Genomic DNA, 23,458 nt, shown 5'->3' with positions numbered 1-23,458 from the left:
CGGAAGGCATCCCCCGGCGGAGGCCCGGGCGAGCCCCGCCCCGGGCCAGTCCCTCCGCAATTCGCGAAGCTGGCTACCGGGTGCTGCCGGGTGGAAGGCCACAGTAAAAGAGGCTGCAGAAAGGTTTTCCAATCAAGTTCCCTACCCAGTACTGGCCTCGCCTCAACGAGGTACTCAACCCCAGCCGCACCCCAAACCCTGGCCCCGCCCGGGTACTCGGGGTCCACCAGGCTCCAAACCTCGCTTCGCCCCTCCCCCACGACCACACCCACTCTTGCAGTAACGTCCCCACCCCCCTCATGAGTCCACACAGCCCGAACTCTGACTCAGACAGCCTAGAAACGGCCCGCCTTCACCCGCGACCCCACCACCTGCCACGTGGTTTGAGCGGCCACAGCGTGGGACCAGAAATGCGGGGACAGCCTCGGGGGGGAAGAGGTCGTGAGATCCACGGTACCTGACACCCGCAGACCTTGGGCCGACTCAGTTCCAAATGTACCGGGAGAAACAGCCTTTCAGCTCTAGGTTCTTGAAGACTACTGCGGTTTTTAAATCAGTCATGTAATCAGTTTGTGAGTTATTTTACAAATGAGAAGATGAAACCTTTGATCACGAAGTTAATAGTATAAAGGCTTAAAAACTGTCCCAAAGGTGGAAGACCTAAGTGTCCAGAAGAGTTCGCGTAAGCTCAGATGAAATACACGATTCTTTAAACCAAACTGGGAAAGAAAGGTTGTTTACCCATTAAAAGGTTGTTTCCACTTTTGTGTTTAAAAAACAAAAAACCACCACAGAGGAATCAATGACAAAGTCCCGGACTCGCGCGAAGGGAAATGCTGCCCTGGGGTCGGGGGCGGGCGGCGGTCCGCGGATCCCAGGCTGCCGGCTCCGGCCGCCCGCCCCCGTGCAGGTGCTGCCTGCCCGCATCCGGCCCCGGCAGGTGAGAGCACGGCGGGGAGGAGGGCGGCGCAGACCCACGGGCAGGAGGCAGGGCGCTCCTTTCGAGAGAAAGCGCAGCGGGCCCCACGAGCCCCTCGGGTCCGGCGCGCCCCCGCCGGCCGGATGGGCGGGGCTCCCACAAAGAGCCGCGAGAGAGGACCCGGGACCGCCCCCCGCGTCGGCCGCCGCTGGCTCTGGTTTCGACAAATTAAACCTTAGAGCGCTGGAAAAATTACAGGAAGAGAAGAGCGAAGAATGTGCCGAGTGGCTGGAGGCAGCCCTGTCCCCGCGTGAACTCCGCCCGCCGCGCGCCCGGGCCGGCCCCTCCCCACCCGAGCGCGCGCCCGGCCGGCGGGGGAGGGGCCGGGCGAGGACACCCCTCCCCCGCGGCTCCCGGGCCGCCCACCTCCCCCGGCCGCAACCGCGGCCCCCACCCAGCTAGCCGGCACCTGCCCTTGCGCCCCCCGGCCTGGGCGGGGTCCCCGCCTCCGGCCCCGGCCCTGATGACGACAATCGCCCCCGCGGCCCCGCCCGAGCGCGCCCGGGGAGGGGGCGTGCCCGGCGGGGGCGCGGTCGCCGGGCGGGCGCCGGCTCCCAGCGCCGGGACCCGCCTCGCGCGGTGCGCGGGGTGTCGCACGCAGCCCCAAGCGGCTCGGACAGGGGCGAGGCCCCTACCGTTCCCGGCCCGACCTCCCCTCGCTACCCGCCGGCGGCTCCGGGGGCGTGGCCGGGCAACTCGCACTGGCCCCGGGCCGCCCCACTGACCTGTGTGAGTTCTCAGGTGCGCCTTGAGGTGCGAGGATTTCCCGTAAACTTTCTCGCAGCCCGCGTAGTGGCACTTGTGCTTTCTCTGCGGGGACTCGAGGTCGGCGCGACTTCGACCCCGCCGGCCCCTTTGTCTGAGGCCGGGCTCGCCGCTCCCCGCGGGCCCCGGCTCTCGCTCCGGCTCCAGCCCCGCCTCGGGCTCGGGCTCGGGCTCGGGCTCGCTCCACGCCGGGCTGAGGGGCGCGGCCGCCGCGCCACTGGCGCCGGGGGAGGTGGGCTCGGAGGCGGGTGGTGGCGCGGGCGGCAGGCGGCAGGGGGTCCTCGCCTTCCGGGCCGCGGCGCCCTCTCTGCGCTCCGCGGGGGCGGGCGCTGGCGCTTGTTGGTTAAGGTCCGCCAGGATCCGCGCCACTACGAAGAGCGAGGCGCTGTCCTTGCCGTCGCGGCGCTCTTCGACGCGGGGCAGCGTGGCGGCGACAGCGGCCGCGCCCTCGGGTCCGGGCTGCGGCCCCTCCCGCGGCCCGTGCACAACCGCGCGGCTCGACATGGACACGAGGCACTCGGCGGCGAAGTGGTCCACATAGGCGGCGGCTGCCATGCTGCGGGCTCCGGCCGGCGGGCGGGCGGCACTGCTGGTCGCTGCGAGTCGTCAGCGGCGCATCCGCACCCACGGCCTCCGGAGAGCTGGCGGGGGGCGGGGGCGCGGCGCGCCCTCTCCGCGGGCTGGGCTGGGCGCGCAGCCGCCTCTGCCGTCACCCGCGCGGCTCCGCGTCTGCGAGGCGCCCGCCTGGCTGGGCACCGAAGAGTGAGCGCATGGGGGGCGCGGGCGAGTTGGGTCCCCGCGGGGCGTCAGGGGAGGCCTGCCCTAAGGATGCCGAGTGGCGACGTTAGGGACGACCGCGCCAAGTCGCGGCCGCAGCCTCGCCGCGCATTGTGGCAGGCGGGACAGCCGCCGCGCGCGCCGCGGCTCGGTGTGGGCGGCCCGGCCCCGGGGGTGGGCGGGGCCGGGGCCACATCTGGACCCGACGTCAGCCCCCAGCCACATCCTGGCGGCGCAGGTTACAGGCGGCGGCGGCGGCAGCGGAGAGCTGCGCACGCGGAGGGGGCGGGGATTCCGGAGCGCGCATCGGCGGGATGGAGCGGTCACGCGCCCACGCCTGGGGAGGAGGCGTGGCCGAGGACAAGGGCGGACGCCATTGGCCCTCAGGTTCGCGGCAGGGCCAATCCGTACAGAGAGAGGCGCCCACCCGGCCTCGGGGCGTGCGCGTGCCGATGGGCGTGCCCCCTTGGCCGGCGGGAGGAGGGGCGGAAATTGGAGCCCGGAGCCGGGCACGCTGACGCACGACGTCCGAGGGCGGCGGGCTGGGGCGGGGCCGCGCCCCCTCCTTTCTGCGGCGGGGACCCCGCGGGGTATTTTCCTGTCGGAGCTTTTGTACCGTGACAGCCTTGAACCCCGGCGCGGAGACGAGCGCTCTGAAGGGCGCCCCTTTGTCCCTCTAGCCCCGCCTGTGCTGGGCGCGGTGGAGAGCTCGCCTTGCGGGGCTCGCCTCCGCTTCTCCCTTTCCTCTCCGGAGTGAGGTGCCCGGCGAGGAGGCGTGTCCGCTCCAGCCGGCGCGGAACAACCTCGCCGCACCCCGCCGAAGCCGGGTTCTTGGGCGGCCTCGCCGCGAGAAAGATCGCTCGCCCTCTGCACGCTCCTCCCCTGCTGAGTCCGGCGCTCGGCCCTGCCCGGCCGGGAGCGGGGTCTCGGGTGGGGAGCGGCCACTCCCGCCGGAGGGACCCGGAGCTCCCCGACCGTCCGGCGGCCGGGGATCGAGCCGCGCCGCGCTGCCCTTGAGCCCGGGTCATCCGGAGCCCGGCTGGCCCCAAGCTGGTGGTTAGCCTGGCAGCACGGGTGATGTGTCCACCGCGTCTTGCGTTCGCAGGAGTGAACTACGTGCCGGGGCGTCGGCGCCGCCGCTTAGGGAACGCAGGGCCCCTTCCTCCGCCTCCCCTCCCCAGGCCCGCTGCCAACTTTTCCCGGCTGCCCCTCTCCCACCTCGGCCTGGGAGGCTTCAAAAGCCACCGGCTGCGAGGGCCCCGCCCACCGCGCCTCACCCACCCACTGTCGGGCCTGGCGGAGGAAATGCTCCCTGCCCCGCCCCGCCCACTTGCCCTTGGCCCTCACCGGCGCCCTCACCCTCACTCTTCTCTAGGCCCCGCCCCCCCGCCGTTCTGCTACAGGCCTAGGCCATCACCATAGAGGGTAGAGACCGGAACCGATCGCAGCAAGCCCCTGACCCGGGGAGACTGGCCGGCGTCTGCAGCTCTTAATGGACGTTCAAACATGTCAGCTGCCCGCGGGGAGCCTGGAGAGGGAGGGCAGCCCAGGCACTGGATCCCTGCGGACCGGAGAAGAGGGGTGGGTGGGACAAAGTCATTCTGCGCACAAAATTAATAGCAGCCATTCTCACAGAATTAATTTGGGGCCTGGGTAGAAAAATCTCTTTCCAGGTCACTAAGGAGGAACGGAGACAGGCATTCTACGTTGCATGTCATGGTGACCTGTAAACTGGTGTGGACGTTTGGGCGCCCTGGGTATCTGTGACTAAAACCCTAAAGTTCCTTCTCACTGGTGGAGTCCGTGCCCCCGGGAAGACCACACGGCATGCTATTTGGGGGGGGGGGGCTCTGTACCAGACAGCTGGGTCAGGTTCCTCTAAGATGGTCTCCTATTGGCAGGAAGTAGTCATTCTTCTCCCAGGCAGATTGTGTTGATGACATTTAAGAGATTTGTGTTCTGACCAAATAATGATTCAGAATGTTCCTGCAGTCTCACCACATGTCACAATCAGTCACTTCATTAAGGATGGAGCTGGCCCTACGTTGACTTACCAGCCACCCATCCCCTCCCCATCCCTCTCCAGCCAGCAGTATTCTGCCCAAGTCTTCGAGGTACCACATCTCTCCACTTTCTCCATGATCCCTCAGGACACCCCAGCCTAGGACACACACCTAGGAGTAGGCACCCTTCTAGACATTAGGCTTTGACCATTGACAAGACACCTGCCCTGGGTGAGGGGAGGCAGGCCTGGGTCAAGGGTCATCTGCACTGACACATACCTCACGCCCCATCCACAGCCTGAAACAGCCCACAGGCCTCCGCCTGGATGCAGCCTCCCTGAGGATTTTGGCTGTGCCCCTGTGGCATTCTGGAGGCAAAACTCAGCCCCTTGGTTTATTTCTCAGGCCTTTAATGATTGTTCATGGGGACTTCCCTGGTGGTCCAGTGGTTAAGACTCCACGCTGCCAATGCAGGGGGCCCGGGTTCGATATCTGGTCAGGGAGCTAGAGCCCACATGCATGCCGCAACTAAGGAGCCCGCCTGCTGCAACTAAGACCCGGTGCGACCAAATAAATGAATAAATGTTTTACAAAATAAAATAAAATAAATAAATGATTGTTTATGGAAGGAGGCCCCAGGGCCCAGCAGACTACCCCAATCCCACATGGGAGTATCTTCCAGATACATATAGTTGTCTTCCCCAGAGGAAAATCTCACCATAGCCACGGGCCCGTGTTTTCCTTGCTTAAGAGGATTTTGACAGAGGTGGCTTCTGTACGTATGAGGTGGGTGAGGATCTAGTGTCAGATGGAAGGAACAGGATAAACAAAAGCAGGGTAGGGAGGATCAGCCCAGAGAAAGTGAATGGGGATGTGTCTGGAGTGAAGAGGCTGGACTGGAAAGGGGGCTGAGGTTTCCGCTGGAGGTGGTGGATTGACAGTATGTGTTGACTCTGACTTTTGGAGCCTCCTGACACAGGAGTAAGTTTGCTTGCTCTAAGGCAGAAATTGGCAAGAATGGGGCAAGCAAGGGAAGAAGTAACTGCAACAGGGTTGTTGAAGCTAAAATACTCAGCAGTCCTGAGAAAACGAAATCTTGAAATGGTAGCCAGGAAGGAAAACCAAGAACAAACTCTGGAGTCCCCCGAAGGTTCACCAATGGATGGCACTAGGCACCTCTGGATGCAGGCGTGAATGGAGGCTAAGATAATAGCTGGCATAAAGTCTGCTTAAGAAGCGCCCAGATCCTCTCACCAGATCTGTGCTGCCTTCCCCATCCTGATAAAAGACTAGATGTCTGTCATCTAAAGAAGGTAAAAGGACACATCTTGGGCCGAGAGATACCATTCACAATTAAGGGCAGAGGTTCCATAATAGGAACAGAGGGGTTAAATGAACCTATAGGTGTTAGATGCTGAGAACATGCCCCATCCCCTCTTCTGGGTTTTCAGAATGGCCGCAGCCAGGAGGCTGAAAGGGTCTTTCCTGGGGCATTAGACCAGGCTGAGGGGAACACCTAAACTTTCTGACACCTGTGGTTGCCCAAGGGAGCAGCCAGACCACCCTAGAGGGAAGGGCGCAAGTAATGAGCCCCAACGTGTGCAGAGCTTCTAATCGGGGTGTCACAGGCAGCCGAAGCTGACCCAGCATCTCAGGAAAGCCTGTGTCATGAAACCTAAAGCCCAATAGATTTTTTTAAATCAACTTGGAGGAAACAGAGACTATGCAGAGAGAAGTACATGGCAACGTAGTCATCAATAATGTCATCAGAGAAAATATGGCAACCCATGAAGCGAGGCCACATATAAAGAAACATTCGGAGAACAAACAAAAAGTGTTCTTGGAAATTTAAAGTAGCAGAAATGAAAAAAAAAAAACCCTCCAGAGAGGGATTGGAAGATAAAGTTGAGGAAATCTCTATGAAAGAAGAACAAAAGGAACCCCAAAAATGGGAAGCAGGAGAGAAAAAAATAAAGGGGGACCATCCAGAAAGTCCATCGATCAAATAATAGGAACCCCAAAAGAGTGATCAGAGAAACACGGGTGGCAGGGGGTGGAAGTGGGGGGAATCATCATTTAATTCATCCTTAAAAAAATCTCTAAAACTCAGGGGCATGCACTGAAAGGGCCCACAGGGAGCTCAACGGGAAAAAATAGTTCTACCCCAAGGCACATCACTGTTGAAGTTCAGAATAATGGGGACCAAAGTGTCCTGACATTAGAAGTAGGTCACACAGAGATGGTCAGGAGCCAGAAGGTGAGAGGCAAAGCCTTGAGAATCTAAAGGAAAATTATTCTCCAGTCTTTACCCAGTGAAAATATTAACCAAGTACTTTGAGATGAATTAGATCTGAAAACTTTTACCCATGGGTTCTTTCTCATGGTAGGATGCTACCAGAGATAATTCTTCACCAAAATAAAGAAGCCAATGGAGAAAGAGGGAGGCATGTGATCCAGGAAGGAGGCATTCAATGCAGAAGGGAGGGGAGGGGTGCAGAGGGCCACCAGGCCAGGCTGGAGCAGGTCAAATGCTCCATGGACACTTCTTCAGGAGGTGAAATAGACAGGATCCCTGTACCCATCAGGAGAAGCTGGGCCCAAAGTACAAACCACCTGCAAATCTCAAAGTTTTTTTTCTGGACTTCCCTGGTGGCGCAGTGGTTGAGAGCCCGCCTGCCGATGCAGGGGACACGGGTTCGTGCCCCGATCCGGGAAGATCCCACATGCTGCGGAGCGGCTGGGGCTGAGATCCATGGCCGCTGAGACTGCGTGTCCGGAGCCTGTGCCCTGCAACGGGAGAGGCCACAGCAGTGAGAGGCCCGCGTACCGCAAAAAAAAAAGGTTTTTTTCTGGCCGTGCTACACATCCATCGTGAGTTGCCTGGGGACGCCCAGGTCGATGGAGCAGCCTCTGTCTAGAACATGCCGGTCGCCATGGTAGAGGGACCCAGAGGTGTCCCTCATGCTTTCTTTCACACAAGATACACTGTCCCTCTCCCCAGGTGGGAAAACTTTTAAATCCTGACCTAGGGGCCAGAGACAGGGAAATCGGAGATGAGAAGGAAAACAGGGATTCGAGGCCAAGGGAGGTAGCATCCTGCTCGAGATCGAGGACCTCTGTAGGCGGCTCCACCCCACTCCCAGCTCCAATACACAATCTCAACATTCAGTGATGGAGAGGGACAGAATGACACAACAAACAGCCCAATTCAGAAAGGGGAGGAGGGGGAGATCCCAGCAGACAGTGTCCATTAGCAATTCTGAGACCCTGCTGGGGGGATTTTGCCCCTCATCCTGGAGTGACTGGGTGAATAGTCCCAGTCTCATTCCCTGGGAGTCCCAGCCACCCAATTGTTCTACGGGCCCTGCTCCACCTTGCGGGGTTCCTCCTCCACCATCATCCTCCTTGGCTGTATGTTGCGGGAGAGGGGTCATGGGAATATGCCCTCCTTGGAGGCTGAGCGGTTTCCCCAGCCCACTTTCAGCCTGTAGAAGGTTAGAGATGAAGGGTCATCTTAGGGAGATGAAGGGTCATCTTAGGTTCCAGCCACAAACTGTATTAGTGCTTGTACATGGTTTATTTTGCCCTACTATTTCCTCAACACTCTAGTTAATGTCTTACCTAATCTGTTCGATTCCAGCTTGCTTCATTGTCAGTGGCCACTCTCAAGGGCCTCACAAGACATATTTGTCTCAACTGAATTGCAGCTTCTTTCAGCCTCTTGGTCTTTGATGGTAGAGGAACACCCTCAAGTCTCTTTAGTCTCTGAAACTTCTAAGTTATCCCAGGTGACAATGTATCCCACGTTCTACCGCTGGCTATGTGATGACCATCCTTCCAACCTCCACAATCAGTGTCCTCACTGCCCACTGGACCAGCCTTTATGCCAATGTCACATGCCTTGTTTTCCATTGCAGCCATGCCCCACTCCTGGTTACCATTTTCTGTACCAGTCAGGAGCAGCTAAGTTATGCTTCAGTAACAAATAGTTCCAAAACCCAGTGGCTTCAAATACCATAAGTTTAGTTCTTAGTACCTGGAGGGTTGGCTGAGCACTCTGCTCTGTGGCGTGATCATTCCCACCCCAGCATCCAGATGGACAGAGCAATCCCTCTCTGGAACACTGACAGTCACCACAGCAGAGGGAAGAAGGAAGGTCTGGCAATTAAATGCTTGGCCCAGAAATGACGCACATCGCTTGTGCTCTTAGCTAGTCACATGGACCATCCTGCCCACAGGGAGCCAGGGGCAGCCCCACGATGTCCCCAGAAGGCAAGGAGCTGAGCTGTGCCAAAAGCGTTAATGGTTTACACGAAACCTGATGTGACCTGAGAGGCTATTGAGAAAACTAGCCAAGAGTTTGGGGATGGATTAATGGTAAGGAGATAGAAAACTAAGCAAACGGAAGATAATCAAGAGCTCCAGAGAGAACAAAAGAAAGTCCATTGTCACTGACCACTTGGTTCAGCTGCAGAGAGTATTTCCATAATGATCATTGTAAACAAGGAACATTGATCTAATGGAGGAACCAGGCCCCCAGAGATGTCCACGTGGGCAGAGGCGGTGGGAGGAAAGGGAGCCAAGTCCACACCTACATCTCGGAGATCAACCAACATCACCCCAGACCAAAACCTTGGGAGGCGGCAGTGTGATTGTGTGTGATGGCAGAATTCCACTGTGGCCCCCCACCTCCCCACCCCTGGTGTCCACACCTCCTCCCAGTCAGCCCAACACCAGCCCAGGTGTTTCTGTGAAGGGCTTTTGCAGATGTGAATTCAGTGCCACATCAGTTGACCTTAAGATGGGGAAGATTATCTGAGTGGGCCTGACCCAATCACATGAGCCCTTTCATCTGGGTCTAGGGTTGGAGACAGGGAGGTCAGGGAGATTGGAAGCAGGAGTGGGGTTTGAGGCACGGGAGATTCTCTGTTGCTGGCTTTGAAGGTAGAAGGGCCTCATGGCAAGGAACATGGGGGGCTGGGAGTGGCCTCCAGCTGACAGCAGACTGTCAGGAACAGAGGACCTCAGTCCTACAACCACAAAGAACAGAATCCTGCCACAGCCACCTGAGCTTGGAACAGGGCCTCAGGCCCCAGAGGAGAACATGGGCTCAGGCAATACCTTGGTTTTGGCCTGAGACAGAAAACCCAGCTGCACCATGCCCAGACTTCTGACCTACAGAACCGCAGGTCATAAATGTGTGTTTCCAGCTAAGCTTGCAGCAATTTATTATGCAGCAAAAGGAAACAAATGCATATACCGTTTGAGTTGTGGAAACGATCAGGTAAAAGAGGCAAGTAGGATTGTCCCTGGGGAGGGGGAAGGAGGGAAGGGAAGGGATTAGAGATGGTTATGTTTCCTAACCTTGCAGCTTTAAGCTATCTGCATGTAGAACTTTGATGTAAGGAAAAACTAAAATTGAAAGATCATGTCAGAGACTACCAGCCTCCCAATTACTTTCAATGGAATGTTTGTGTCCTCCCCAGATTCATATGTTGAAACCTAACACCCAATGATGCTATTAGGAGGTGGGCCTTTGTGAGGTGATTAGGTCATAAGGGTGGGACCCTCATGAATGGGATTAGTGTCCCTATAAAGGACCCCCACAGAGCTCCCTCACCCCTTCTGCGTGTGGGGACATAGTGAGAAGACAGCCACCTATGAACCAGGTCCTCATCAGACATCGAACATGCTTGGTACCTTGATCTTGGACTTCCAGCCTCCAGAGCTGTGAGAAATAAGTATTTGCTGTTTATAAGCCGCCCAGTCTATGGTTCTGTTACAGCAGCCCAAACGGACTAAGACATCAACAAAATCCATCGCCTCTTTCCACAGCAGTGAGCAACCATACTTCCCACACACCTGTGCAGTTAGGTGTGACCAGGTAATTAGGTCCCCAGGGCAGGACTATGAGCAGAGGGGCTGTGCGTTTTTAAGAGAGTGAATCTCTCTCCTGCATCTTCTCGTTTCCTTTCTGCTTGCTGGATGCTTATGTAAACAAAGCCCTAGGGGATGATGGAGTCACAAAATAGAGGAGGCTGGAACCCAGAAATCTGGCCCAGGGTGCTCGCAGATGGTCACTGTGTTTGAGCCATAATAATCCAGGGCCTACCTGTTACTGCAGCTTAGCCTACTTTCACTAATACAAAGGAGGGAGGGGGTGGAGGGGATGGAAGGAAAACAACAGAAGAAGGCACATGAGGAGAGGGCTTGGTGGCATGTGGAGTGAGGTCTGTGCTTTGTGCTATAGTGTTCTTCTCTGGGGCTGGCTTCCTGGTGGCAGCCAGGGTTGCCAGCTCTGGGCATCATCCTTCCTCCTTCCCAGGGAGTCACTGATGGCTTGCCATGCTAATAGGAGAACAAGCCATTCTCTGTTGTATGACATGGGGGTGGAGCAGAAAACCTTTTCCACGTCCTGTCTCCCAGTGGTCCTGGAGTGCAGAATAATTCATCAGGGTCCAAATGATGAAAGCCAGCTTCACATCTGGTGCACGTTTACATGGGGAAAGATTAAAACCAGAAATGCTTCTGAGACCCAGCCATCCAAAGACTTAAGAGATATTTACAGGGTCGGCAACACATGTATGAGGGAAGCATGTTAAAATGATGGATAGTCCCTTCCAGGTTTGCTGGAGCAGATGGCTCCCACTCCTGAGCTCAAGTGACGTGGGACCCCCCCCCCCCCCACTTCACGATGATCTGGGAGGGTCTCTGGTCTCAATGGTAATTGTCTGTTCTTTTGTGAACCGCCTCCTCTGCCCCGACAATAAACCCCTAGTAGTCTGCCATTCGTAACTCGTAATCCCCTCCCTGGTGGATGCTCTGGGCCAGATGTTGCATTTTATCCTTTGGAGTTGACTCTCAGATTCTTTCCCAGCACCGGTCAAGGACAATAAGTCCCAACCTTCAGGTAACGCTTCATAGCTCCCCTGACACGTTGACACACGTGGAAAAGGCACAAGAAAGGGGCCACTCCTTCCCACTCGACAGGTGAGAAAACCGAGCCTCAGTCAGGCAGAGAGAATTCCCCAAGGCCATACCTAGCAAGATGCAGAGGACGGGTTCTTTGGCCTCGCCATGGTGCCTGCATCCCCAACCTCTGGGAAGCTAGCTAATGAATGTGGGGATTTATCAGATCCATTAAATAAGAGCCAGGTTAGTCCATTCTGGGCTCTCATGGGGATCCTGTCTAATAAGTATTCCCGTTAATGGGAATGGGTGGATTTGCCATGAACGATGTAGGATAAAGACTCTAATTCTTGGCTGTTTGCATGTAGGACTTAGTGAAGAACTGAAGGATGATTGACAGGACACAAGGCAAGCAGTATTCTTCTTGTCAGTGATGAAGGGAGTTAGAAAGTGGGGCTGGGTCATGCCCAGTCAGGTGGGCACTTCGGTTTGGGCACCGGGGGTGTGCGGTCACCTTCCGGATCACATCCTCGTGCATTCACTTGGTTTTCTGGGCTTGGGCTTCCTATGTAGGATGGTACATTGAGAGAGTCAGTAGCTATTAGACCTGATTTTACAGTTCAACTAGTGGATTTAAAATTTTTTCCAAATGTAGTATGAGTTGGTTCTTTCTACTCGAGGCTCTTTGAACCGGAGCTTTCTGACTTGGGATTTGGTCTTTGGTATGAAACTTCTTTCGCATGTAAAGCAGAGAACTGCACAACCAGGGCTATTGATGTTCCAGGGAGAAAAAAAAAAAAAAGTAATGTTTTCCCCCAAGGAAAAGGAAAGGAGAAGTTGAAAATGAATTAGTTTTAATCACATTTCAGGTAACTTGAGAGCAGCCAAGAGGCTGCCATCTCTAACCAGAAGTCATTTCCTGAAAGTCCAGAAATAGTTCCCACTGCAACGGCTGACGGAGGCCCTTTGAGTGGTTTGCATTGGCTCTGGTGGGTCACCAGGAGGCAAGTCCTCCAAAGGCTCCTCTCCAAGGGGACAAGGATGCCCCTGGCTCTGGGCTAGCCACTGGACAGTGCTCTGTGACATTCAGTGCCTCGGGGCATGCAGCCCCTCAGGAAATGGGTCCTCAGTGAATGTGCCGTGTCCTTGAAGTCTCCCCTTAAAGACCTTTATCCACCCACGTGTCATTATGAAGCAGTAACTCCCAGGCTGGGAGAGCCTGACTCAGGGACTGCAGCCCAGACTCCTGGGTGGGGAGAGGGAGGGAGCCAGGCTCATCTGAACCTTCCCAGTGATGCACACAATTCTACCTACAGTTTCAGCCTGCCTGGGACACAGTGGCAAATGGGAGGGACCTGGGGATCCCCTGAGGCTGCCAAGCTAAAGGGGAGCTCACTCTTCAAGTCAGAAATTGTTGCAATAGCACAAGGCAGTTTAAAATATTGTTGCAGTTTTTAAAAATGGCTGCAAACCTTTTGATAATGCTCGCATTGACTCTGGGCAGCTGGCGACTGCTTCAACCCATAGAGCCCCGCGCAAGGGGAGTGGTGTGACCTCTGGTCCTAAAAGGCAGCAGCCTCCCCAGGCTGTCCTGCAGTGCACCCATCACAGGCTCCCTCTTGGAGCCCTGAGCTTCCATGTAAGACTTGCAACCACCCTGATCTGGAAGCCAGCCTGTGGGTGAAGAAGCATCTTGCAGCTGTTTCTCAGGTCTTGCCACCTCCAGACCTCCCAGCTGAGGCCCAAGTATCAGTGGAGCAGAAATAAACCATCCCTTCTGGGCCCCCGTCAAAATTCCTGATCCACAGAACAATGGTTGTTGCTCTAGGCTATTACATTTAGGGTTAAACCAAGAAATGACTGACCTAGTCTGGATCAAAGAAAAGGGATGTCTTTTGATCCTGGGGAGGGAGAGACCAAGATGGTGGGCTTGGGTCTGAGGTCTGGACTCTACGTGTGAGCTGAGGGATTTTCAAGGGACTTGACCTATTCTGTTTGACTTAGAGACTGACTTGAGACTCCCCTCACGGCTCAGGGAGAGACCCCAAGTGGCGAGACCCTCAGACCCTCCTCTGAGAGGCTGGGTGGAGACTGTTATGGGGACCCATCTCCATGACACACCTCTATCTGGCACATGACCCATTTGGGGTCTTTGCAGCAGCCTCGTCTTCAGGAAGGTGATTGGGACTATGGCTGTCCCAGGCCTAGCCCCTGTGACACACTCTAAAACTCCAGGCTTCAAAAGCATCCTTTTTTTAAAAAAAAAATTATTTTATTTATTTATTTACTTGGTTGCCCCGGGTCTTAGTTGCCGCCGGCAGGCTCCTTAGTTGCGGCATGCATGTGGAATCTAGTTCCCTGACCAGGGATTGAACCCAGGTCCCCTGCATTGGGAGCTTGACTGTGCCACCAGGGAAGTCCCTTCAATAGCATCCTTACTGTAACATTATTTAATTTGAAAAATATTCAAAAGCTTAAAAAGTAAAAATTGTTATTAATCTCCATTCTCTCCAGGAAATGAATCCCTTCTTTGTTCTTTTCTGTCATCTTTTCCATCTAGAGACCAGTTTTCTCTATTTACTCATTGTGACAATCATTGTTAATTGTTTCCTGTCTTACTCTGCTACTGCTGCATAACAAAGTGCCCCGCGACTCAGTGGCTCAAGATAGCAATAAACATTTACTATCACTCACAGTTTCTATGGATTTGGAAGTGGCTAAGCTGGGGGGATTCTCGCTTGGGGGCTTTCTCACAAGATTATAGTCCTGACGTCAGCTGGGACTACAGTCATCTAAAGCAGGGGTCCCCAACCCCCAGGCCACAGACAAGTACAGGTCCACGGCCTGTTAGGAACCGGGCTTCACAGTAGGAAGTGAGAGGCAGGTGAGTGAGCGAAGCTTCATCTGCCTCTCCCTATGACTCCCCATGACTCGCATTACCTCCAGAACCATCCCTGCCACCCGCCATCCATGAAAAAATTGTCTTCCACGAAACCAGTCCCTGGCGCCAAAACATTTGGGGACCACTGATCTAAAGGCCTAATGGGGGCTGGAGAATCTGCCTCAACATGGTTCACTCACAGGGCTGGCAAGTCGGTCCTGGCTATCCACTGGGCGCTCAGACAGGGCCGTGGGGCTGGGCCCATGGACCCTCTCCAAAGTGGGTCCGGTGGGCTGGCTTCCAAGAGCGAGTGTCCCAAGAGATGGAGATGGAAGGGCACAGCATTTTTTTTTTTTTTTTTTTTTTGCAGTACGTGGGCCTCTCACTGTCGTGGCCTCTCCCGTTGTGGAACACAGGCTCCGGACGCGCAGGCTCAGCGGCCATGGCTCACGGGACCAGCCGCTCCGCGACACGTGGGATCCTCCCGGACCGGGGCACGAACCCGTGTCCCCTGCATCGGCAGGCGGACTCTCAACCACTGCGCCACCAGGGAAGCCCTGGGCACAGCATTTTAAAAACCTGGCACCCAGAAGTCACATGGCAGTACTTACTTCCACAGTACTCTCTGGGCTGGGGCAGTCACAAGGTTCCCTGCTTCAGGGAGGACACCTCTTGATGGGCGAGTAGCAAGTTTCTAGAAGAGTGTATGGGATGGGATGTATTTCTGTGGCATTCTTTAGGAAATAAAACCTGCCATAGGGAGTGAGGGTGCCAGAGGCCTTTCCATGCAGAAGTGGGATGGTGTCTAATTCTACAGCAGTTCATAAGGACATTGGGGAGGTCTGAAAAGCCACAGCCCTATCTCCCTTCCCTCCTCCCGGGAAACCGAAGCTCTTTTTGAGAAAAAGAGGTGTTATTTTCTTTTAAAGATAAACTATAATTTTATGTGTCAAGGTGAGATACGTCTCCACTTCAAACTGTGGTCACTGTGGAATCTGGCCCCAGCGGGAGAGAGGCTCCAGCAGTCCGACGGTGAGTTCCTGAGATGGTACCCAAGGCCACTTCCCAGAGGGAATGCTGAGAAAGCCCCCCACAGAGCCCTGCTGCACCCTGGATGTGTCTCCCAGGGCCTTTGCAGGAGAGACAGGAGAAAATGTAATCTCTGGTCTTCCCAGCCTCCCTCGGAGGATCCCAATGGGATCTTAGGGGGCCCATGGAGATATGGCATCCCAGAAACCCCAGGACAGGGAGAGGTGGACCCTTGTCACCTTCTGCTAGCCGTGTGTGCCGGGGCTTCCTGTGGGAAGGCCTGGAGGGATAAGGCCTGGGGAAGCACGACAGTGGGACATGTGGACAGCAGAGCTGCCTGGCCGTCCTCTGGGTCCTTCCTTCTGTGGGCACTGCGGCTGCTTCTCTCCACCTGCTGTGCACAGAGTCTCCAGGGAACAGAGCCCCAGGAGGAGGCCTGATGGATGGAGGGACAGTCCTGCTGGTGGGTGGTTCACACAGCAGGCCTCCTGAGGGCCCTGGTCAGCAGGGCAGCTGCCCCACTGAGTATCTCGGATCCACCCTGCTGCAGGGGGAGCATGGGGAGAAGCGTGTAGCTGGAGCCAGGGGGCTTCCTAGATGCAGCCAGCAGAGGGGGAGGGGGGGTCTGGTTTGGAGACCCAGCTGGACCACCTCTACCACCTGGCGTCCGCATCCTAAAGTCAGAAGCATCCTCCTCCATCAGAGGATAAACACCCCAGTGTTAGAAAGGGCTCCAGATGATGCCCCACCCATGGGAGACAGCCACCAGTGGTAGCAGAAGGGGCAGGAGGGCAGGGTGTGGGTGGAACCACGCCTGGACTGTCCCAGACACCCTCAAACTCGGGGGCACCACAGAGGGTCAAATGGCTCTTGCTTTTCTCCCCAACACTTTACTTTGAAAGTTTTCACCCTGAAAGAGGAATGCATCGAACACCCTTTATGCAGATTCACCAGTTGTTGAGTTTTTGCCATGCTTCCCTTTATTTCTCTTTCCGTATATCTTTCTGTATCTATTTTTTCCTGAATTGTTTGAAAGTATGTTGTTAACATCATGACACCTTACTCCTAAATATTTCCAAAAATGAGGACTTGCTCCTTGAGAAGCCACAAAGCCATCATTGCATCTAAGAGGTTCATCGTCCTTTTATGACAGTTACATAATATGCAAACCATATTTAAATTTTTTGCAAAGGCTTTTAAGCTCTTTTTCTAGCCACACATCTCTTCTTTATCAATCAAACTGAGAAAGCCACACTCTCACTCAAACACGCCCTACCTTAGGTATCTCTACGGAGCCTGCCCACCTTGACACTGGGTGGGGGGTGGTGAGGGAGTCACCAGGGACCAGGATATCTCACTGTCCCCCTGCTATCCTGGTCTGGCCCTGAAGGGATGGAGCTGAGCCCTGACAAAGGCACCATGGGTTTTCCTGCCTTTAAGCGGCTTGGTCTTTAGACCAAGGCTTTAGACTGTAGACCTGGGCTATCTCAAGCCACAGGGCTGCCCTCAGGCCCCCAGGCATCTGTAGCCTTGTCCCCACCTGGTCACCATCTCACGCCTTCTTATAAAGATAGAGAAGAACACCCATCCCCTCCCTCAAACTGCCTTCCAGAAGGAAGGGGATTATGTCTGGAAGAAATCACTAGTCTACATTTGTCCACTCACAGATGACACCAAGCACTATTCTCTGGTCCCCACCATGGCCCCATGGTATGGGCTGAATATTTGTGTTCCCCTCAATCCATTTGTTGGAGCTCCAACCCCCAATGTATTAAGAGATGGGAGGTAATTAGGTTTAGAGGAGGTCATGAGTAGGACCCCCATGATGGGATTAGTGCCCTTATCAGGAGTGGAAGAGACACCAGAGCTTCTTCTCTCCACCCAGTAAGGACACAGCAAGAAGCTGGTTGTCTGCAAGCCAGGAAGAGAGTTCTCACCAGATATTGAATCTGTCGGCATCTTGATCTTGGATTCCCAGCCTCCAGAACTTTGAGAAGTACATGTCTGTTGTCTGAGTCACCCAGCCTACAGGATTTTGTTACAGCAACCAGAGCTGACTGAGGCAGCCTGTGAGGAGGGGATAACTTTCCCACTGCACAGGGGAAGCCCTCTCTGAGAGGCGTAGGGGCCATACCAAGTCACACCCAGGGCCTAGGTTGCAGCCCTGTCCGGATTCCAAGCCCAGCTGATCAGTTGGAAATGCTTTGGGCTGCAAGTAACAGAACCCAGTCAACAGTCTCTTAAATAAACAGGGATCTCCCATCAGAAGATGACAGGGCTGGAGAAGTGCTCAGGGTGCCCATGGGGGCCCAGCATCTTCTCCCTACCCCTTCACCATCTTTAAATGTTGGCGTTTTGCTCTAGAAACACTGGCCACAGCTCCAGGTCTGCAACTGGAGCTAGAAGCTGAATCGGGGGGCTGGGGGGAAACACAGAAGAACACGACCTATACCCTCTGTAAGAAGCAGCAGCTTTCCCAGAAGACTTCTGCTTTATCTTAGCTCACCATGCCAGTCTCTGAGTAGATTGATGAAGCAATTCTCTGGGGCATGTCCCGTGTCGCCTCACCCCCCAACCCACCCAGCACCTGTTAACAGAGCCTGCTTTCTGACTCGGGGTGTTTGCCAAGTCGGGACTGTCCAGGAAGTCATTGAAATTCACAGTGCCCTGTAAGGTTTCATAGGATCCCTAGCAAGTGAGCATGCTCTGGTGTGTGGTGTTTGTTTTCCTAGTGGGAAGGGGCAGAAGACGGGGTGTTTCTAATTCCATACCTCTGGCCCATCTCTAAAATGTTCCAGGGTTTTCAAGGTGAGGGTTGATGGCCTGTTTGTTGGAGGGATTTTCAAGTGCGCCATGGGCTTGGTCAAGGTGGCAGTGACCCCACGGAGCCTCCTTGCAGGCGGGAAGGGGGATCCCCTGGAGGTCCTTCTTCCTCCAGCCATGCATCATGGCTCTACCTTCTCCTGCTAAGATAAATGATGTCACACAGGATCACTGTAAAGTGGTTGGCCCTGGCAAGGGCTCAGTTCCTGGTCCAGTGGCCAGGCTGCCCTAAATGCCGCCCTTGCACTGTGACACTGAGTCTTGGGGTGACCAGGCCCCTCCCAATACTCCCACTTAGCCAGCCAGCCCTCTCTCCTCCAGGCCCAGCCTACCTGCAGCCTCTCCTTACAGCCTCCCCCCAACATGCCTCCTTTTTCGCCTGTGCTCCTCTCTGGCCCCCATTTCTCCTCCTGAGGCCCGGGCTCAGCCCTAACTTCCCCAGCTGATGAGAGTTATCTTGCCCGTGGCCGCACCTTTTTGTCATTAGCTGTGCTGGGCTCAGGCCTTCACAGGGGGCTGTGCTCCTGGGCTCCTCCAGCAGGACCCCCCACCTGCCCCCCCGGGGATCATAGGCACCCTCCACCTTCCTTGGGCCTCTGGTCAGTTTTGGACTTTGGGAAGTCCCAGAAGGAAATCACAGGGAGAGAGGAGGAGGGGCCCTCCCCTGGGGTCACCCTTGGGAGCAGGTCATGGCTTTGAAGGCACCCCTTTCCACTCAGCTGTTTCCCGGTTCCAGGTACTGCCTGCCTGCCCCATGAGGACCCTGGATGGTAATGGCCCCTCGCCTGCTCTTACTTCCCCGAGGGGATGCCCTGTCCCTGTGATTTCCCTACTTGCTAGCATCCTTGTCAAGGCCACATGCGCTCCCCCAGGCATGTGGGCGCATTTGCATCTGTGGCCAGCCCGACCCTTGCCCCTCCAGGTTAGCTGGAAACACATACAGGGTTAAATGTTTCTCCCGAAAGCCGGGGTAACTGCAGTGTTCCCCACTGGAATACAGTTGTAAAGTGGATCTAGTTCCACAAATACTGGCTGATTGTAGGTATTGAGGTGTGGCTTCTGGGCTTAGTACCCAGGGCACCAGATCGCAGATGCTCACAGCCAGGACAGGAGGCCCTGAGTCAGGAGAAGGCAGCCGAGCTCTGGGGAGCCTCCGGGAGGAGTTTCCAGGGAAGGTGAGGCATGTGCAGGGGGCTGGGTGGGTGGGCTACCGGGTTTGCGGGTCCACCAAGGAAGAGAGGGTGTTGGGGTGCAATGGCAAAGGCAGCCCAGGACCAATGAGGCGTGCTCAGGGGCCGGGAAGTCTGACCGGCTGGAGAAGAGCCCTCCGAGAGGCAGGTGCCGCCTGCTGATGGCAGGGCCCTAGGAGCTTGTCAAGGGCAGAGGGTCATATGTTGGGGAGTCCCCGACACAGGCAGGGGCCCACGAGGGGCTCCAAGGGGAGTGCACAGGTTGGCCGAGGCAGCTGGATGCCCTAAGGAAGGATTGGGTAAGGGAGGAAGGGAGAAGCTTCAGATGTTCAGGAAAGAAAAAGAGGAGGAGGGGCCTGAAGACTTGGGGCAGCTGAGAGGATCATATGTTGAGGAGCTGGGTCCGCGGCTCTGCTGTGTGACACTGGGCTGGCTAGTGAACCTCTCTGAGCCTGCTTCCCCAGCTAAAAAAGCTGCTTTGTGGGTGGGGCATCAAATAATGCAATGCTCCAGGGGCTTCCCTGGTGGCGCAGTGGTTGAGAGTCCGCCTGCCCATGCAGGGGACACGGGTTCGTGCCCCGGTCGGGGAAGATCCCACATGCTGCGGAGCGGCTGGGCCCGTGAGCCGTGGCCGCTGAGCCTGCGCGTCCGGAGTCTGCGCTCCGCAACGGGAGAGGCCACAGCAGTGAGAGGCCCGCGTACTGCAAAAAAAAAAAAAAAAATGCAATGCTCCAGCCTGGGTGTGGCACCCACCACGTAGCAGGTGCGTGTCCCCAGGCAGTGGTTTTCCCTCCTTCGAGTCTAGTGTCACTGTTGGTGACCTGGAGACCTCACTTCACCAGGCAAGGTCAGCCCCTCCCCCGGCCCCGGGCCTCTGGGTCTGACCCGGGCCGTGTCCCTTGCAAGGGCCGTGCTCGCCCCGCGGAGCCCGGAGGCCCCTGGGCGGCGGCTCAGGGAGCAGACGCAGGCAGCTGCTGCTGGCCCCGCAATGTGGCTTTTGTCAGCCGGGGTGGCTGTGGAGCTCAGGATGACCTGGGCTGGGGAACAATTCCCCAGGCTCGCCCGAGCACGGCTGCAAGCTCTCAACAAAGCCATTGGGCGTGGGGCGCAGTGCGGCCTTGGGCCCCACTTTTGTGATGCAGATGTGGCAGGAGGGGCCCAGCCTGCTCCCCCAGCCAGCCCCATCCCAGCCACTTTGTGATGCAGATGCAGCAAGGCCTCCGGCACTTGCAGGGCGTTCCTGCCTGTCCCCACCACCCTCCCCAGCCAGGCTTAATGACTGTTACCCGGCACTGGCCTGGCCCGGCCCTGGCCCTCCGGGACTCTCAGTTCAGCAGGAGATGCCAGGACCAGAGAAAAGAAGTGGAGGCAGAGGACCACCTTGAATTGCACAACCAGCTGGGAAGGATGAGACCAGGCTCCTACGTGCAGACGGCACTCAGGCCACGCTGGCCAGGCCAGAGGACAGCGTCTGGGGTGGACAGCCTCGTAGGCAGAGGTACAGCAAGTGCCAAGGCCCCGATGTGGCTGGCCAGCTGCAGGAGGAGACTGGCTGGTGGGAGGAAGGCTCCTCCCTGGACTCCTGGGCTTCTGAAGGAAAGGGCCTGATCCCCACACAGTCGGGCACCCTTCCGGCCCCACCACACATTAGCCTGGAGGGTGAGTTAGCAATTTCTCTGAGCCTTTGTTTCGTCGTCTGGAAAACGAGGATAGGAGTAGCCTCTATCACAGGGTTCTGTTGAAATGAAATTAGATAATCCAGAAAAAATATTGAGTTCAGTGCCCAGCACATAACAGGTACGCAATGGCTGATAGCGATGGACAGACATTTGGCAATATTTATCAAACTTAGAGATGCATACACCCATTTCCCTATAATGCTACTTCTAGGAATTTATCCTACAAATGTCCTCACATGTACAAAATGACACACATTCAAGGTTATTCTTCACAGATCTGTTTGCAGCAGCCAGAGATTGGAAATGACCCAACTGTCCATCTCCAGGGGTTGGTCACGTGGATTATGACCTGTCCACTCATGTAACAGTCCTCTTTTTCTGGGTGGGCGGGGGGGAGCGGCCTGTGGCGTGGCTTGAGGGATTTTAGTTCCTGGACCAGGGATTGAACCTGGGCCCGGGCAGTGAAAGCACCGAGTCCTAACCACTGGACCGCCAGGGAATTCCCATTAACAGTCCTCTTCAGCTGAAACAAGAATGAGCATGCCCTTGTGTACTGGTACAGGGGACCTGATCGCACAGGAGCTGCAAGGGGTAAACATGGCCCTGCGCAACAAAGTCAGTGCCCTAGGAAAGGAGTGAGGCCCAGCATCCCAGGGGCCTGGGGTCCACTGGCCCGGGGAGGGGGAGGGTGTGCCAGGAAGGGTGGCATGCAGGGCCAGGGTAGTGGACACACACACGCCTGGAGGTAGAGATTCTCTCCTGCAGAAAGGAACTGTCTTGGGGCAAGGTGGTGGCTCACAACACTGTGGGGATGGGGTGATGCAACCGGCCACCATGGCAACAACAGGCAGTTGTAATTTTCAGAAGGTGGGCAGTGCCCCGAGCACAGCAAGAAGCTACAGGCCCCCAGCAGGACTGCCTCTGGGAGGTGCCTTAGTCACCCTGGGTGTGCACGTGGCCACAGCAGTGTGACTCCCCGTCTGTAAAATGAGGATCTGACCCGTGAGGCCTCTGCACCTCGGGGCCTGGGAGGAGAGATGGAGGGAAAGGCTGGGAGCATGCGGTAGAGCAGGCACAGGGCTCCACTGATGCAAAGGCTGTTAGCCTCCCACGGCCGGCCAAGAGGGACGGCCTCATCCCTTTTCTGTTCCCTGTCGCCCTCATCAGAGAGGGCTGCGTGCACCCCTAAATTTCTGTCACCAAAGCATCTTCCAGATAAGTTAATTACGACTAGAGAAAAGAAAGAAGGCAGACTGCGTTTCCTTTGGGCACGGGGCTTCCCAGCCATGCTGCCCACAGGGGCTGCTGCCTGAACCCAGGAGTGAGTCCCCGCCAGTCCGTCCACCTGCTTTCCAAGCCCCTTGCCCCCACCCGAGCCCTTCCAGTCTTTTTTATCAGGTTTATTTATTTTTTGCAGTGCACACGGGCTTTCTCTAGTTGCCGTGAGCCAGGGCTACCCTTCTTTGCTCTACGCGGGCTTCTCATTGTGGTGGCTTCTCTTGTTGTGGAGCACGGGCTCCAAGCACACGGGCTTCAGTAGTTGTGGCGCACGGGCTTAGTTGCTCTGTGCCGTGTGGGATCTTCCCAGACCAGGGCTCAAACCCATGTCCCCTGCATTGGCAGGTGGATTCTTAACCACTGCGCCACCAGAGGAGTCCAACCCTTCCAGCTTTGAACCTGCTTGCAAAGTCATCCTACCACCCCTGGCTCCCCAGGAAGGCCCCATCCCACCCCGACTGCTGGTCTCGCCCCTTGGCCTGAAGTCAATCTCCCTTGGGACAACACCAGCTATGAGGGAGGTGAGGGTGGGGGTCTGATTCTGGTGCTCAGCATCTCCCAGGCCTGACCCTTCTGGGAAGGACTGAAGGGGATCTCTGACCTCTGGACGTGGCGACCCCGGTCCAGTGGGCAGCCCTTCCTTTGTCCACATGGGACCAGGACACACAGGGCTCTTTCCACTGTGGAGACACCGTGTAGATGGATACAGGGGCAGGAACAGGCAAGGATATTGGGGGTGTCCTGTCTGCTTCCCTCCTCCTGCAGGTTCTCCAGGGGGTGCCCTGCCCCCTCCGCCCCTGCCTGGTTAGACCAGGCTGGCTCCAGGCATCGGCCTCCCTGTCCCTGCTTCTCCATGGCTGTCTCACTGACACCCCACAACCTGGGCATCAGCCCTGTCAAGAGCCTCTACCCTTACACCCCAGCCTGCTCCACTCACACAGGCACCAGGGGCTGGAATGAGGAGGGGCTTAGAGTGCCAGCTCTGTCCTGGGGTGGCAGGGAGGGTGGGGCACAGCTGGCGTGCAACAGCTACTACGCTTATCACGAATAACGGGGAAAATCCACGCAATGTTCTAGGTCAAATTACATCTTGTGCAGACGGATTTGCAGGACGCCCTCTTGGGTCTTATTCACTCTCAGCTGGC

At 56.4% G+C, this 23,458-nt stretch overlaps 1 protein-coding gene across 1 annotated transcript in view; it reads right to left on the bottom strand.

The window, feature by feature from the left end:
• Positions 1–2,659, bottom strand: part of KLF13 (KLF transcription factor 13) — a 45,343-nt gene extending 42,684 nt beyond the window's left edge. The window contains exon 1 of the mRNA XM_004278350.4: positions 1,705–2,659. Coding sequence (XP_004278398.1) covers positions 1,705–2,299 — 595 coding nt within the window. The 5' untranslated portion in view covers positions 2,300–2,659. The remainder of the gene's footprint in view (positions 1–1,704) is intronic.
• Positions 2,660–23,458: the final 20,799 nt, after the last annotated feature.

This window comes from Orcinus orca, chromosome 2 (assembly GCF_937001465.1).
Source record: "Orcinus orca chromosome 2, mOrcOrc1.1, whole genome shotgun sequence".
NCBI lineage: Eukaryota > Metazoa > Chordata > Mammalia > Artiodactyla > Delphinidae > Orcinus > Orcinus orca.
The sequence above is the reverse complement of the archived record's forward strand: the minus strand, read 5'-3'. Positions and strand labels throughout refer to the sequence as shown.